This window comes from Salmo salar, chromosome 01 (genome assembly GCF_965601325.2).
Source record: "Salmo salar chromosome 01, fSalSal1, whole genome shotgun sequence".
In the NCBI taxonomy this organism is placed as follows: Eukaryota; Metazoa; Chordata; class Actinopteri; order Salmoniformes; family Salmonidae; genus Salmo; species Salmo salar.
Window position 1 is genome coordinate 55,056,753 of NC_138291.1, and position 18,156 is coordinate 55,074,908.

Below are 18,156 nucleotides of genomic sequence, written 5' to 3' on the forward strand. Positions count from 1 at the left end.
AGCATAAAGACGAGAGGACCAGGGGATGTTAAAGCCTAGTGCTTTATGACCCCTATTCCCCGTCTCTATCTCAACCAATCACCAGTCTACAACTCCAGCCTTCCATGCCAGGCTGACACACACATAATCACGCATGCACAGATACACGCACGCACGCACGCACACACACAGGAACACATCCTTACTGTAGGTCTTTCTCTCTCATTCCCCCCCCCTCTCTCTCTCTGTGTCTCGCTCTCGTTCTCTCTCTTATCGTATTGCTCTCCATTAAAGAGTCATTTAAACTCACGACACAAAATGGCAGACAGTGCAGAGGGCGGCCACTTTTGAGATCAGTTTTGGGGAGCAGCAGTAATCATCAACTGATATAAATAGACATCCAAAGACCCCGGAGTGAGAAGTGCCTCCTCCTGCTCTCCTCTGTCTATGTACTGTCCTCTGTCTATGTACTGTCCTCTGTCTCTGCTCTCTGGCCCTGGACATACTACAGAGAGTGGAGCACTCAGGCCAGTCCACATGTTGTGATATTAACCGATGATGGAGGAAACTGGTGCAAAAACGGGTGAATAAAGCCGCATTGTGTAATTGGTTGCTGTGCTGCTTACCGTAACGCGCTCTATTTTTGGGTCACTGAATACTGATGCAGACACTGCATACTGACACAGACACTGCACCACTGAAGTTATTACTGTATTGCAACAACAACAAAAGAGAGAATATAGCCCAGTTCAACTGCAATTTTTAATGAAGTGAAGTGAGTGTTCAGTGAGTACCCTATCTCCTGTACTTATTTGCATCCTAAGCATTAAACCAGTGGGGCCGACACATCACACACAGGGGTCAATTGGACAAAGGTCACCGTGACAGAATGCCGGATTATCTGACAGCCTAAATAAACCGCTGCCATCAGATTCTGTCACCTGGCTTTTTCTGGGCTGAGGAGAAGGGGGGATAGGAGAAGGATGAGGAAAATGGATTTGTCTCCAGAGGCTAAGTCTCATTGCCTGGGCCCCTCTGATGGCAAGCATTAGACACACACCTCCAGAAAATTCCAGAAATCCCCCTCCCTGTGCTGCGCAGGTGGTCGAGGAGTGTGAAGAGAGGCTGAGGGTCCTTGTCCTCAATGACTTTCACTGGCATCCAGCTGCAGATGGTTCAGGAAGGAATGTGCACCGAATACCTAATGTTGACATTACAGGCTTCCTGGATTTCATATATTGTACCATACAATAATTGAAAAGGAGGGTGTAATCAACTTTTTATTCAAGATTTTCCATGAAGCTTCTTCAAAAGAAAGAATGATGCAAGAGGAAGGTTCCCAGAACCAAACTGATACCATAAACAGATGAACATCCAGAGAACGTAACGTGCCAGCTGGGAAGTTACTTCAGCACTTTCTATTTATTCTTTGTCTCCGTTTATTTATTTACTGTTGTGACTTCAAATGTTCGACAGTTCTCCTTGAGTAAAGTGTCAAAGCCTGTGGCAACATATCTTTAACGCTACAATGACATTGCCATCTTCAAGATTCTATGGTAAACCTGGTGTTGGTGTGCTATCTGTCCGTCTGTCTCCCATCACCACGCATCAACCTATCTTAGACCAACAGGCTTTCCTGTCGAATTTGCTCAAATTGAGTTACACAGTAGAGTTGTGATCGGCAAAGCGCACACACAGCACTTTCCTCCAGCGAGCAAGGAGTGTCTCACTGTCCCAAAGCTGATGCCAAGCATAATGAGTAATGTTGCGTTCACGTGCTATCGGAGTTTTCGGGAAGCTCTGAGAAAAATAAAGGACACACCAACATAAAAAAAGGTGTCTTAATAGGGTGTTGAGCCACCACGAGCCAGAAAAGCTTCAATGCACCTTGGCATAGATTCTACAAGTGTCTGTAATTCTATTGGAGGGATGTGCCATCATTCTTCCATGACAAATTCCATCATTTGTTGATGGAATTTTACACACACTGAGCATTTTAATACATGACCCTAAGCATGATGGGATGTTAATTGCTTAATTAACTCAGAAACCACACCTGTGTGAAAGTACAGTACCTGCTTTCAATATACTGTGTCCCTAATTTACTCAAGTGTTATCTTTATTTTGGTAGTTACCTGTAGCTAAACTTTATTATTAGCAATGTTAGCAAGCTTATCAAGCTAGCTAAAATCGGATTGGTTGAAGAATTGTTCAAACTTCAAAAGCACTTGTTCGCAATCATGTCGGACCTACCACTTCTTAGTTCCCAGTTTCTATTTCCCACAAGCACGTGAAGCCAGCATATGCAGAAACAGAAATAAGTAAATTAATATAACACAGGAAGTGACGTTAAATCGGATGTGTGCACTTAAGCGGATATGAATTAAAGCCATGATCAAACATTAAACAGATTGAGATTTGTGATAAGGTCACAGCTCTGAAAGCTGACGTACAATGCAGGCTCAGCAGGCTCAGCAGGCTCAGCAGGCTCAGCAGGCTCACAGGCGATTGAGGCAATTGTGTCGAGCCTTGGGTGGGCACCATGGTAACAGGTAATAGTTTAAGTCTGCTCTCTCTCTCCTTTCGCCGGATCAACACTATTTCCTCTTCTCTCTCTCTCTCTCTCTCTCTCTCCACTATTGCTCTTCCCTCTCCCACTCTCTCCCAGCGAAGCAGTCTCAGCCAGAGGACTCAGCCAACACACAAACCAAACCCATTTATCATCATCGAAACCAAACAACTTCCTCTGTCTACCTCAATAGGTACTTGGACTCAAAACCATAAGAAGAAAAAAACGGAGGGTGAGAGTATGAGTACCTCTATAGTTTACTCTGACCCATCAGTCACCTACTACTTGGCACAGACTCTCAGACTTTTCCCCGTATTTGAGTTTGGAATATAATTCATTGAGTCATATGTGTAACACGTCAGTTTGCAAACCATCCTTGCACAGTCACCGTAATTTGTTATCCTGCCAACGAACCGACACGTCCTGTGAGATACATTTTCCCACAGCGGCTTCCCCTCCATTTCCTACGGTTATATTGATGACAAGACGCTGAACAGTGACTGTGAAAGCGATAATGACCGGGAGATGACGATGATAATGCATATGATGATGTTAATAAACACATGTTCCCTGGACAAACGTCAGTATCTTCTCCCTCCCTACCTCCATGCTTAGTGATAGTTGCTAAGCAGCAGACAGCTCGTTGAATGGCATCTCTACCACACTAACAGGAGTCTCTAAATTGAACAGGCCCCATTTCTGAAATGGGTTTGATTAAAAAGAATATCCTCGGCTCCCAGCAATCTAGGGTATTTATCAGAGTCATTTCCAAATGGTGTGTCATATTATTCAAACTAAAAGTTCTTCCCTAAAGCAGAGAGTGACTCAAGTTCAACATTTTACTTCCTGACATTAGTAAGTGTAAGAGAAGCACTAGCTAATGAGGAGCCAAACTGTATACATTTGGTGCAGTGACAGTAATATTACAATAAAGTGCATGAAGTGAACAAAGCCAAAAGGCAGGGAATGTAAACTAGCTACAGACGCCTCTTCAGATAAATGAACCAGTAACTCTCCAAGTGAAACCCATGGTAATTGTGCTATTAGAAGAAAAGACAAAAACAGACACACACAACTAAGGTTTATACAGAATCTACCAAGCATGTCTTGCTTATAATATCCTTCATTTCAAGTAACCTCCAAGTTCCTTGGTGTCCACATCACTTAGGACTTATCATGGCCCTCACACACCAGTACCGTCGGGAAGTAGGCACAGCAGTTCCTCTTCTCCATCAGGAGGCTGAAACGATTTAGCATGGCCCCTCAGATCCTGAGGAACTTTTACAGCTGCTCCATCGAAAGCATCCTGACTGGTTGTATCACCTTCTGGTATCTATTTATCCTTCTACTGGTCACTATTAATCCTGTTTACATGTATATATTACCACTAATATATTGCCATAAGTATTTACATATTCCTGCTACTAGTCACATTTCAGCCCGGTTTACATGTATATCTGCCTATCATGCCTACCCGTACAGTCTTGCGCGCACACACACACACACACACACACACACACACACACACACACACACACACACACACACACACACACACACACACACACACACACACACACACACACACACACACACACACACACACACACACACACACACACACACACACACACCTTATGCTGCTGCCATACTGTTTAGTATTATTATTTATCATCCTTATTTATCATCCTTTATCATGTACATATCAACCTCAAATACTCCAGTATCCCTGCACATTGTACATTTGGTATTGGCACGGACCCTGTATATAGCTGCCTCTCTCATTTCTTATTTCTTGTGTTTTCTTTACTATATATTTATTTATTTATTAGCTATGCTATTTTGATATTGCTTAATGCACTGTTGGGTAGGGCTTGCAAGTCAAGCATTTCACTGTACTTGTGCGTTTGACAATACAACTTGAACCTACTAAACTACAAGGCTAATGATCATTCTCTCTGTAGCTAACAGCGTTTCAGAAACAGAACATTAGAGGAAGGTTAAGACAAAGGTTCAAAATCCACACCCTCTAATAAAAGAGAAGCAGTATCCAAAGGCTTGAATTAAGTGGGAATGAAGATTTAATAAGCACTGGCAAAAAAGAGCAGGCCAATACTATTGTGTACAGTATAGCAGGGAAAGAAATTAAATAAGAAAGCATAGAATTGTGCACCGAACCAATCTTTGACCTAAAAAAGATACCAACAGCACATTCACAACAAGCACGATCAGCTGCACGTGCACACACACACACACACACACACACACACGGGGTCACCCAGAGAGGAGGATTGTGTTTACCTCAACATGGGCTGTTTGGGGTGAGCAGGCGGGTCACTGTCCTGGTGTTGAAGGGGCTTTTTGGTCACCTGCTTGTAAATGTTCCGGGCCATCACCCCCAGCCACAGCATGGTGGAGAGGGACGAGTAGTGTAACACCACGCCAACCTGCACCAGGGGACACAGACAGACATGGGTTACTCACTGTATCTATCTTCACATCATAGAAGGCTCGTCTTCACATTCTTCATGTCCCTCTCACTTCCACTTGTTCGAACCCAGTTGATTCACAGAGAGAGTTATTTTCCGGACACAAGGAGCATGTCATGAAATGTCACTTCAAGTGTCTTTCCAGAGATCAATCCCAGCAGGAGCAGGAAGACTGTGACTTTTTAACTCATGCAAAATGGTTTGCGCGCCTGCGTACTCGGGGACACACCCGTCATCAATACCGTTAGAGGACTCAGGACAGTTACCTTGAGCCGTCAACAATAAACAACAATATGAATGTCAGTCACGTCTACAATGGTCTTTACAAAATGCGATGCTAGTTTTCTAAACAGACATTGTATTCCATCCTCTCTTGTTCTTGTATTCATGAATTATGCTTGAATGTGAATTGATCTCGCATTGTTTTGAGGCTTCATCAGGAGAAATAAAGACAGCTACGGGGAGAGGAAAAGAGTGAGAAAATAGGAAAGAGAGAGAGAAAATTTGAAATTCATTGCGTCTTTCTTTTCCCAATCACACTCCTCAGTTTGCTCAGCAGACCCAACACTAAGAGGCATCCAATCAAATAACTCGCTCCAGTCTGCTAGGCTTAACCAACTCTACAGGGACTAAAGGAGCCATACAGGAGTCAGACATGATACTGATTGGAAATAACCTTGAGGCTGGTTAATGGTGGAAGAAGCTCACAGTGAGTAGGTGGTGGTCTGTGATTCAATCATAGCTCTAACCCACACGCTTTGGACTGAAAGGAATGCTGGCTGAATGGACAAGCAACCACTAAGGTAGGATGGAATGGAACCCAAGTAAAAACATTTCAGGGAGTGAGTCTTATTGCCACACACTGAACCAGTCCTTGACCTCAAGAAGATATGAACAGCACATTCACAAGAGAGTGGCACAATTACCGTATAACCGATGGTTATGGATGGAGACCGTCATGAAAATAAAAGAACCGTCATAACTGAATAATTTTTATTTTTGTCGAACGAACATCTGACTGAAGTGACCACAATGTAGCAACAGCACACATAGAAATAAAAATGAATAGAACAGGCTTGGAACCTCTAACCCTTGCAATTTGACTGTTAAACTCATGGGTACACTAGCAATGGCTGCCTGATATTGTGATGCAATAATTTCCATGGTAATGTAGAATGTCATAAAAATGATGTTAACTGATGACGTTAGCTCTTGCAATAGAATGTATTTTTTGTAATGTCAGTTGAGTTGAATCAACAAATCAGAGCACAAATTTTACTTCCTGCTTTGCTCCTATGGTAGAGTGTTAGGTCACGTGACAAAATCTGGACGCTGAGTGAGAATTATACTGTTTGACGCTCGTGCTTATTATGATAAACACTGATTTAAATAGATTTGTTTTGCATTAATATTTGTTTTTATATGTTGTGAATACTTTTTTCTTCCCAATTGGTAGTTACAGTCTTGTCCCATCGCTGCAACTCCCGTGCGGACTCGGGTGAGGTGAAGGTTGAGAGCCATGCATTCTCCGAAACACGACCCTGCCAAGCCGCACTGCTTCTTGACACACTGCTCGCTTAACCCGGAAGCCAGCTGCACCAATGTGTCGGAGGCAACCGACGCCAGCGTGCATGCGCCCGGCCGCCACAAGGAGTCGCTAGAGTGCGATGGGACAAGGACATCCCAGCCGGCCAAACACTCCCCTAACCCGGACGACGCTGGGCCAATTGTGCGTCGCCTCATGGGTCGCGGCCGGCTGCGACACAGCCTGGGATTGAACCTGGATCTGTAGTGACGCCTCTAACACTGATCAGTGCCTTAGACTGCTGCGCCACTCGGGAGGCCCAAAACTAAAATAAACTTCAATAAACTTAAACCTCAGATTCTTAGGAACAATTAGATATGCAGCAATTGAGACTGCATTTAGAATCGCTGTTTTTAGCTAGTCCGCTAACGTAGTTGAGGGGGAGAGAGAGAAATGTTGCTTAGCGCCTGTCCCTCGTCTCTCTCACACACACACACACACACACACACACACACACACACACACACACACACACACACACACACACACACACACACACACACACACAGGAGAGAGAAAGGAAGGAACAATGGAGAGTAGGGGAAAGAGAGTAGTAGGCAGAGAGGGATGAGGAGAGATAGAAAGATGGGGGAGAATAGATTGGAGGGAATAAGAGGACCACTGACTGATAAATTCCCTCAGCAAGCACTACCAGTCCACCCACCCACCAACCCACCCACCCACAAACACACACGTAAAATTACAAATGCTCATTCTGTTTGTTTGATATTAATAGGCCTGTATTCTTCCCATGTTTAACACATATCTTGGTTGTCTAGATGGCTTCTTCTACCCCTCTTCTGACCAATTAGTCTGTATAATTTAAGTATACACAAACCCACACACACAGTAGCCTAAGTCTATGTGAGGGAGGGGCATAGCCGGTGCTTCCATAAACTGAATTACATTGATAATAAAGCCTAATTAGCCTACTCCTGTCTTCACAGAACTAAATCAAATCAATCCAAATAGGCTACTACACCAGAAAGCATGATTTGGCCACACAAGACCATAACCTTCTTTAATAAAAGAAAAATAAGCTGTGGATTGATTTAAATTGCATTTCCTACATTCTGAAGGACATTTGAAGGAAAACATAGTTTGGAAAATTGCTATTGCTGTAAAGTGAAGACAATGAAAATACTGTAATCTGTCTTTTACCCACATAAAAAAGTATATAATATGGTATAAATACTGTAGTATACACTGTAGTATAGTGCAGTATTTACAGTTAACTATAGTATAAATACTGTAGTATATACTATAGTAAATAATGTGGTGTTTTTGCAGATTGTAGTATACTGTAGTATTTACTGTAGTGTTTTTGCTGACATTACTGTAGTACTTGTACAGCGTTTTTGTTTTATTATTTTTGACATAGAAGTAGAGGCTTTATCCTTGAGGAAACCTACTGGAGAAATACTAACATAACACATTTTCCATAACCTGTAGGTATGTAGGTAGGTAGGACTGGGGTCTGAGCAGATAGTTTTCTATAACCTGTAGTTAACAAAACATATGCTCTATACTTGGCATGTAGGTCTATCAATTAAGGGTGGCACAAATTGGGATATGAGGGAGGGAAATGGGCAGGGTATATGCAAATTAAATACAGTAGTATTTACTATAGTTAAAGTGTAGTGTTTTTGCGGACATTACAGTGGTATTTCCTATAGTATTATATAGTTTACTACATGATTTTATAGTAAGTACTGTAGTATTCTATAGTAAACTATAGTATTTTTTTCACATGGGATAGTTATCAAATTTGTCGACTTAATTGAGCAAACAGTATCTTATTGACACCAGCAGAGAACATCGGCCATATCCCCGGTGAGTGCACACATTTACGCTTTATCACTAGCTAGGTTTCCATCCAATTGGTGACAGATTTCCATGCGAATATTCTAAAATCTACAGAAAACATTTCCCCACCAGAGGTGTTCCCATCATACTGACTTGTTGTGGATAAAACGCTGTGCTTGATGACGTTGTGCACATAAAAATAACTTTTGTGGTTACAGTCCCATGTACCAAATAAACATTTTTGTTAAATGGGTTTCCATTGCATTTTCAACTTTACTGATGGTTTTGTCACAAAAAACTAGAGCGTTAAAAAAAGTGCCCACTCCGGTATTGATACGTGCGCTCTTGCCAACAACTCGCATATACAGTACAGTGTGGGTATTGCCTACCTACAGTTGAAGTCGGAAGTTTGCATACACCTTAGCCAAATACATCGAAACTCAGTTTTTCACAATTCCTGACACTTAATCCTAATAAAAAGTCCCTGTCTTAGGTTAGTTAGGATCAACACTTTATTTTAAGAATGTGAAATGTCAGAATAATTGGAGAGAGAACGATTTAATTTCAGCTTTTATTTCTTTCATCACATTCCCAGTGGGTCAGAAGTTGACATACACTCAATTAGTATTTGTAGCATTGCCTTTAAATTGTTTAACTTGGGTCAAATGTTTTGGGTAGCCTTCCACAAGCTTCCCACAATAAGTTGGGTGAATTTTGGCCCATTCCTCCTGACAGAGCTGGGGTAACAAGTCAGGTTTGTAGGCCTCCTTGCTCGCACACGCTTTTTCAGTTCTGCCCACACATTTTCTATAGGATTGAGGTCAGGGCTTTATGATGGACACTCCAATAGCTTGACTTTGTTGTCCTTAAGCCATTTTGCCATAAATTTGGAAGTATGCTTGGGGTCATTGTCCATTTGGAAGACCCATTTGCGACCAAGCTTTAACTTCCTGACTGGTGTCTTGAGATGTTGCTTCAATATATCCACATAATTTACCTTCCCCATAATGCCATCTATTTTGTGAAGTGCACCAGTTCCTCCTGCAGCAAAGCACCCCCACAACATGATGCTGCCACCCCTGTCCTTCACGGTTGGGATGGTGTTCTTCGGCTTGCAAGCCTCCCCTTTTTTCGTCCAAACATAACGATGGTCATTATGGCCAAACAGTTCTATTTTTGTTTCATCAGACCAGAGGACATTTCTCAAAAAATTACAATCTTTGTCCCCATGTGCAGTTGCAAACCATAGTCTGGCTTTTTTATGGCGGTTATGGAGCAGTGGCTTCTTCCTTGCTGAGCGGCCTTTCAGGTTGGGTCAATATAGGACTCGTTTTACTGTGGATATAGATACTTTTGTACCTGTTTCCTCCAGCATCTTCACAAGGTCCTTTGCTGTTGTTCTGGGATTGATTTGCAGTTTTCACACCAAAGTACGTTCATCTCTAGGAGACAGAACGTGTCTCCTTCCTGAGCAGTATGACGGCTGTGTGGTCCCATGGTGTTTATACTTGCGTACTATTGTTTGTACAAATGAACGTGGTACCTTCAGGCGTTTGGAAATTGCTCCCAAGGATGAACCAGACTTGTGGAGGTCTACAATTGTTTTCCGAGGTCTTGGATGATTTCTTTTGATTTTCTCATGATGTCAAGCAGAGGCACTGAGTTTGAAGGTAGGCCTTGAAATACATCCACAGGTACACCTCCAATTGACTCAAATTATGTCAATTAGCCTATCAGAAGCTTCTAAAGCCATGCCATAATTTTCTGGATTTTTCCAAGCTGTTTAAAGGCACAGTCAACTTGGTGTATGTAAACCTCTGACCCACTGCAATTGTGATACAGTGAATTTTAAGTAAAATAATCTCTCTGTAAACAATTGTTGGAAAAATTACTTGTGTCATGCACAAAGTAGATGTCCTAACCGACTTGCCAAAACTATAGTTTGTTAACAAGAAATTTGTGGAGTGGTTGAAAAACGAGTTTTAATGACTCCAACCTGAGTGTATGTAAACTTCCAACGTCAACTGTATATTATAATGGACAAAAGAGCGAGAGTATTTTTATTTGTCAAATGGCAGCCAAGCATCAATGATCATGTCACCAGAATAAGACCCTCAATATTTATTGGAAAGGAGCTTCAAGCTCATCCATCACCTTGCACTTTCACCACCCTGTGAAGTTCATCATAACTTATTTCATTTGGGAAGTGGGAAGACCACACAACATGTCATCGCGTGACTCCCAAGTTTACTTCGATATGACGGTTATTTTATAAATATTTGTGAATAAAAGCGTTTACACCTCCATTTCTCACATAATTAATTTTACAGACACAAAAAGATCCCACCTTGTCTAGCGCGTTTTGTTTTGTCGACATTTGGAAAGTGTGCCGACACATTTGCTGTTTACATCAGGACTGTCGTGACATTTTTTTTAATGCAACATGTACTTTACTCGCATAAAAAGGTTGGAGAGAAACCTGGTTAGTCTTGGGTGAGTACCACTTGAAAATGTATTTTTGGACTCTTAATGTCCTCCTCCAGGTTAGATTGATGTCATATTGTATTTGTGTCTTCCCTTCTCGTAGACATATTATATGGATCAGACAATGTTGTTTTTATTGATCTGTTTGTCAGTGTCAGCAGAGCAGACAGGCCTGTAATTTGTGTCATATTATAAAACGATTCTGCTAATGTCTCCAGTCATATAAAGTGTAGTAGAATTGCATGAAATATGCTTATAAAAAGGCAACAAAAAAAATCCTGTGCAAACAAAGGAGAAGAAACGTGTCTGATATAGCCTATAGGCTATAAAACGTCACAATAGCGTTCGTTTTGGCTGCTGGGGGGCAAGGAGACCCCCCCCCCAGCTTCGCTAAAACCATTGACAACTACGTGCTGTTTGGTTTTAATAACTATTTTGTTTTAATACCATCAACTCTTGAAGAGCATAGTCAGAACTACACATTTCTGAGTATTCCACATTTAGCTCCATCATCGGAGTTTTACTGCAATCAGTAAACATCAATTGATCATAGGGCGGGGCGGTATTACGTTTTTTACTATATACCGGTACTGACGCATGGACCGGTTTGGGTTTTTACTTTACCTTCTATAATGGTATTTCAATGTTTGGTTTGTTAAATGTGATACACAACTCCAGTGAGTGCAATGTCTGTTTTTATAGTTTACTCCCTTGTCTTTCTCCCTTCTGCTACATGCCGCTTTCCACTCCAAGCCCTGCCCACTGTCACTCAAGGAGAGAGTATTTGCTCAGCAACAGAGTCAGGAACACTTTCTTGCCGTTCACTCTGCAGTCTACATGGTCAGATAGATGTAACAAGATGTTGGAGACAACAATGCTGCTTTCCACAAGCGTTCTATAATTACACTAGTAGTTTGAGTAGCTTACTGTCTGCAAACTGTCTGCTAGTTTGTCTTTTCTTAGCAAGTTGTGGCTATAATAAATACTGTTAGCTGCTAATTCTACTCGCTAGTTAGCTGGCTAGCTTTGGTTCCTACGCTGTCAGTAATTCCTTCCTGGCTTATTCATTCGTTGTCATGTCAAACAACAATGTATTCAAGGTGCTGCTAGTGCTGTGTCGGCCATGACATTTTGTCAGCCGGGTTATTGTCATGTAAAATAATGCAGGTCTCACGGTGATTGACTGTTAATTAACATAAACACGTTAAGCATCTCCAGGCCTCCATGCATACAAGCCGCTGATACGTGTGTCTACATTTAAAAAAGTTTAAAAATCTATTTAATATACACCATAACAATAAATCCATTATTTATTGTAGGCAGGGCATTATGATATGAAGAAAATGTAATTCAGAAGAACAAAATATGAGTTGGCCTACTGTATGTTATCTGGCTATGCACCATGCCATAGGCTGTAGGCTTGTTCATTTAGCAGACAAAATGTGTTTATAAATCCTTTGCGACTATTTTATATTATATGCTTTTATAGTAAGAAGAATATAATTGAATTTAGCTGAATACAATATGAATTATATTTTCCCCATTCCAGAGCGAGTGCGCACACATGTGGCAATGTTGGGCTTAAAAGTCATCATTTGTAACAGGTCCTCTACACTAGATTTAGCGTTATTTGGAAACTTTAGTTGTGAATGATACAAACCTTAGTATGTCTTAGAAATCAAAAACATATATGGCCTGCATGATGCGACTTGCTATTGATGATTTGAGAAAAGTCGCTAAAAAATCCTGCTCTCTGTTCCTTGCCTCATGATGCACAGGCCAGGGACAGTGACATCCATACACCCACAAAGTTTTTTAAGATTGCAGTTATGTTGTACAAAAGGTAATCTTGGCTGGTTTTGCTTGTAAATACTTTTTACATGAGACTATTCTCAATTTAATCTTGTCTTTACTAATATGTAAAATTAGTTTTAATTTACAATGGCCCATTATCAACTGGGCAGAAAGAGGGGCAGGGGGAAAAAGAACTGCCATCCGTATGCACTCAAATAACTGATGGAGCCACTTGCCCGCTGGTTCCTTTTCGTACTCATGACAGTTAGGTGACCACATTTAAAATACCCAAATGCGGGTTGGATGGCGAGCGTTGCTGCACAGCTATTTTCAGGTCTCTCCAGAGACGTTCAATCGGGTTCAAGTCCGGGCTCTGGCTGGTCGTGGTCCTGTTGAAAGGTGAACCTTCGCTCCTGTCTGAGGTCCTGAGTGCTCTGGAGCAGGTTTGGTTTTCATCAAGGATCTCTCTGCACTTTCCTCCGTTCATCTTTGCCTCGATCCTAACTAGTCTCCCAGTCCCTGCTGCTGAAAAACATCCCCACAGCATGATGCTGCCACCACCATGCTTCACCCTAGGCATGGTGCCAGGTTTACATACTTGACGCTTGGCATTCAGGCCAAAGAGTTCAATCTTGGCTTCATCAGACCAGAGAATCTTGTATCTCATGGTCTGAGAGTCTTCAGGAGCCTTTTGGCACAGCTGATTGGTGGAGTGCTGCAGAGATGGTTGTGCTTCTGGAAGGTTCTCCCATCTCCACAGAGGAACTCTAGAGCTCTGTCAGTGACCATCAGGTTCTTGGTCACCTTCCTGACCAAGACCCTTCTCCCCCAATTGCTCAGTTTGGTTGAGTGGCCAGCTCTAGGAAGAGTCTTGGTGGTTCCAAACGTAATCCATTTAAGAATGATGGAGGCCACTGTGTTCTTGGGGACCTTCAATGCTGCAGACATTTTTTGGTACCCTTCCCAGATCTGTGCCTCGACACAATCCTGTCATGGAGCTCTACAGACAATTCCTTCAACCTCATGGCTTGGTTTTTGCTCTGACATGCACTGTCAACTGTGGGACCTTATATAGACAGGGTGTGCCTTTCCAAATCATGTCCAATAAATTGCATTTACCACAGGTGGACTCCAATCAAGTTGTAGAAACATCAAGGATGATCAATGGAAACAGGATGCAGTTGAGCTCAATTTCGAGTCTCATAGCAAAGGGTCTGAATACTTATGTAAATAAGGTATTTATTTTTTTATTTTATATTCTTCAAAGTAGCTACCCTTTGCCTTGATGACAGCTTTGCACACTCTAGGCATTTTCTCAACCAGCTTCACCTGGAATGCTTTTCCAACTGTCTTGAAAGAGTTCCCACATATGCTGAGCACTTTTTGGCTGCTTTTCCTTCACTCAAAATCAAATCAAATGTTATTGGTCACATACACGTTTAGCAGATGTTAATACGAGTGTAGCGAAATGCTTGTGCTTCTAGTTCCAACAGTGCAGTAATATCTAACAAGTAATCTAATAATTACCCAACAACTACCTAATACACACAAATCTAAAGGGATGGAATAAGTATATGTACATATAAATATATGGATGAGCGATGGCCGAGCAGCATAGGCAAGGTGCAATAGACGGTATAAAGTACCGTATATACATATGAGATGAGCAATGTAACATTTTAACATTATTCAAGTGGCATTGTTTAAAGTGACTAGTGATCCATTTATTAAAGTGGCCAGTGATATGAGTCTATTTATTTATTTAATTGTGCATCTGTAAAAGTTTGTCAGGGTTTTAGGTGTCAAGAGAAATTACTTCAGCACTGTTGCGCCTTCTTCACCACACTGTCTGTGTGGGTGGACCATTTCAGTTTGTCTGAGGAACTTAAAAAACTTGCCTCCTTCTCCACTACTGTCCCTTCGATGTGGATAGGGGGGTGCTCCCTCTGCTGTTTCCTGAAGTCCACGATCATCTCCTTTGTTTTGTTGACGTTGAGTGAGAGGTTGTTTTCCTGACACCACACTCCGAGTGCCCTCACCTCCTCCCTGTAGGCTGTCTCGTCGTTGTTGGTAATCAAGCCCACTACTGTTGTGTCATCTGCAAACTTGATGATTGAGTTGGAGGCATGCATGGCCACACAGCCATGGGTGAACAGGGAGTACAGGAGGGGGCTGAGCATGCACCCTTGTGGGGCCCCAGTGTTGAGGGTCAGCGAAGTGGAGATGTTTTTTTTTTCGACCTTCACCACCTGGGGCTGCCCGTCAGAAAGTCCAGGACCCAATTGCACAGGGCGGAGTTGAGACCCAGGGCCTCCAGCTTAATGATGAGTTTGGAGGGTACTATGGTGTTGAATGCTGAGCTATAGTCAATGAACAGCATTATTACATAGGTATTCCTCTTGTCCAGATGGGATAGGGCAGTGTGCAGTGTGATGGCGATTGCATCGTCTGTGGACCTGTTGGGGCGGTATGCAAACTGAAGTGAGTCTAGGGTGGCAGGTAAGGTGGAGGTGATATGATCCTTGACTAGTCTCTCAAAGCACTTCATGATGACAGAAGTGAGTGCTACGGGGCAGTAGTCATTTAGTTTAGTTATCTTTGTCTTCTTGGGTACTTGAACAATGTTGTCCATCTTGAAGCATGTGGGGACAGCCGACTGGGATAGGGAGCGATTGAATATGTCCGTAAACACACCAGCCAGCCGGTCAGAGCATGGTCTGGGCCAGTTGCCCTGCAAGGGTTAACACGTTTAAATGTCTTACTCATATCGGCCACGGAGAAGGAGAGGGGGGGGGGGCAGTCCTTGTTAGCGGGCCGCGACGGTGGCACTGTATTATCCTCAAAGCTGGCAAAGAAGGTGGCAAGTTTGTCTGGAAGCGAGACGTCAGTGTCCATGACGTGTGGTCCAACTACCATCATCTAAAATTCCATGACCATCACAGCCCTAACAGTGGGTGGAGGAAGGGAGCGAGAGAGGAGGAGGAGACGCAGAGAGAGAGAAGAGAGAGAGGTATGGGAGAGAGAGAGAGAGAGAGAGATGGAGAGGGGCAGGGGATATAATTGGTGGAAGGAGGTTGGTGGAGGAAGGGGATTTGCATTTTCTTTAAGTGCTGACTGAGGTTTCCAGAGTCAGTTCCAGGGCTCCTTGAAGTTTGCCTGTCAGAGGAGGTGGCGAGTAGCAGTTCCCATGTGGGAAGTGGATCCCTGCTGGACCTGAGAGGGATCTATCCACAAGTGGGGCAGAGGTTGGAGGGGTGGAGGAGGGTGGTAGGGTGTGTGTGATCACACATATCCTTACAGCCAGCTCCTCCAGTGAATGACCATGTAATCATCCCAGATACTGCCACCACTGCTGGGAACAGGGGAACAGCCTCAAACCCATCGGGATGAGAGGAGGGGTGGACCCAAAGAATCAAACTGGACCCAAAGAATCGACTTAGGCTGTTACCCATTAAAAATGCAGTGTTTCTACATTAGGCAACCTGATTAAATCAGAAAAATAGCCAGGGGTGAGGAGCACCAGAGGCATGTGCAGAATAAACACCTGCTGTGATGATTACATTGAGAGATGGGTAATATTTACATGTGTGAGAGAAGCATGGAGATTTGATCGATTGCAGTAGTTTCTTTACAGGCATCTCTCAAGCGGTGGCATCTCGGCAAGATGGCTGCTCATAAACGTGTTGCTAATGCATCCATGTAGACAGCGAATCTGATGGGGAATATGCTAATTGTCCCGTAATAATGCGCCATTACACGGCGGGGGAACAGGTGGGTCAATAGGGGGGGGGGCGCGCGTTTCATGCCATTACACCGGCCGAAATGTGTCATTGGTAGACGTCAACACTCGCTTGACGGGCGTGACATGAACCAGAGGCTCCTAGCCTAGCTAGCTGTCTCTCTGTGATGCCAAGACTCCTGACAGGCAGCCAAAGCACGCCAGGCACTGTTGGCTTCCATAAGATAAAGTGAGCTACAGAGATCTGTGCAGCTCTATATTGAGGTGGACTCGTTATATTTTAGAACAAGACGATGTCTAAACTTCTCGTGGACGGGATGGAGAGGCAGCAGCCTCAGCAGTGTCCCAAGTGACTCTGCCTGGTTCTGAAGAGAGAAGAAGAGCCTTGATGATATAAATAGAGGATGAGTTGGAAGCCTTTGAAACCTCAACTGAAAGGTAGAAAGAAAGAAAAAACAGAAATCTCTCGCCAGCTAAATGCCCACATGCTGAGGAGAGATATCCTCTCTCGGCTGACATGTTCCAATTGATGTATCAAATTTATTTTGAAAACCTACAGTATCATCTAGATATCAATCTCCCAAAACTTAACAATGTGTCTGGTCTTCTTACTCCTTATTTTGTCAAGACACGATTGAGTCTATCGCTAACCCTGACATTTTAACACCAACCATTATATCCATCTACCTATCATCGTCCTATCAATCTTCCCAAATCAACAATATGCATGCATACCGGAGTTTGGTTTTCTTAAGACTTCAGCATCAGTTAAGCCAACGATTGATGAAGAGGTTAGCATCTCTAGATGTATTTAAAAGCTGGAACATCTCTTACCTGGTGTCTCCAATGAGCTGCTTTATCTAAGTAAGGACTCAAGGACGCCCCTCATGCCCCAATTAGCCAACCCAACGTTATCCTGCTCTTGCTGCCTCCACACTCTCCTCTAAAAACAGTATATATGGCAGGATCCTCTCACAGTGACACATCTCCCATGATCTCTTCCGTTTTAGAACGTCTCAGAGCCAAGCGGTATTGCACCCAGCAGGAGAGAAAGCACTCCCGTTAGCTAACCTACACAGGCATTCAGGCCCCGCAGTGCTGGCTGGTGCCTCTGTGTCTCTCTCTCTCTCTCCCCCTTTCGCTCTCCCTCACTATTTTCTCTCTCTCTCTCTTGCCCTCTCTCTCTCTGTCTTTCTCTCTCTCGCTCACAGCCTCAGGCTAAGAGATGGAGGTGCCAGCCACAGAGGCAGGCAGAGTCAACCAGTAGGCGACAGCAGTAACGGCAGCCATACTCCTACTCCCCCGGAGAACGACAGCAAAACAAAACCCTCATTAGGACAAAAAACTGCTAGGTACAAAGCCCCTGGTGGCCGGGGCGGGAAACCTGGAGGGACAGGCAACATCACAGTATAGGTACGGCCAACCAGGAAGACAGCTAGCTAGCTGTAGCATTCATGTGTGTACCATAGTGGTTGGGTATTAAGCTGTGTGGACTGTATTGTCTCACACCGTGTGTAGGGAGTCGTGCCGAAGCCTTGGTGGAGCCTATTCATCAGAGCATCAAAGAAGGACAATAGAGAGAGAGAGAGCAAGCGAGAGAGAGAGAGAGAGCGAGAGAGGAGGAGAGCTTGGAGTACTACACCGTGCACACAGAGCATCACAACCACCGCCACAGTGCACCTCAATAGACATTCATAATCAATTCCCCCAG

The 18,156-nt window shown here is 43.3% G+C and overlaps 1 protein-coding gene across 2 annotated transcripts in view; it reads right to left on the reverse strand.

Moving 5' to 3' along the window:
- adgra1b (adhesion G protein-coupled receptor A1b) overlaps positions 1-18,156 on the reverse strand; it is a 287,261-nt gene that overhangs the window by 18,722 nt on the left and 250,383 nt on the right. For both annotated transcript variants that reach the window (XM_014200102.3, XM_014200092.3), the window contains exon 17: positions 4,850-4,995. In XM_014200102.3, the coding sequence (XP_014055577.2) occupies positions 4,850-4,995 (146 nt within the window). The remainder of the gene's footprint in view (positions 1-4,849; positions 4,996-18,156) is intronic.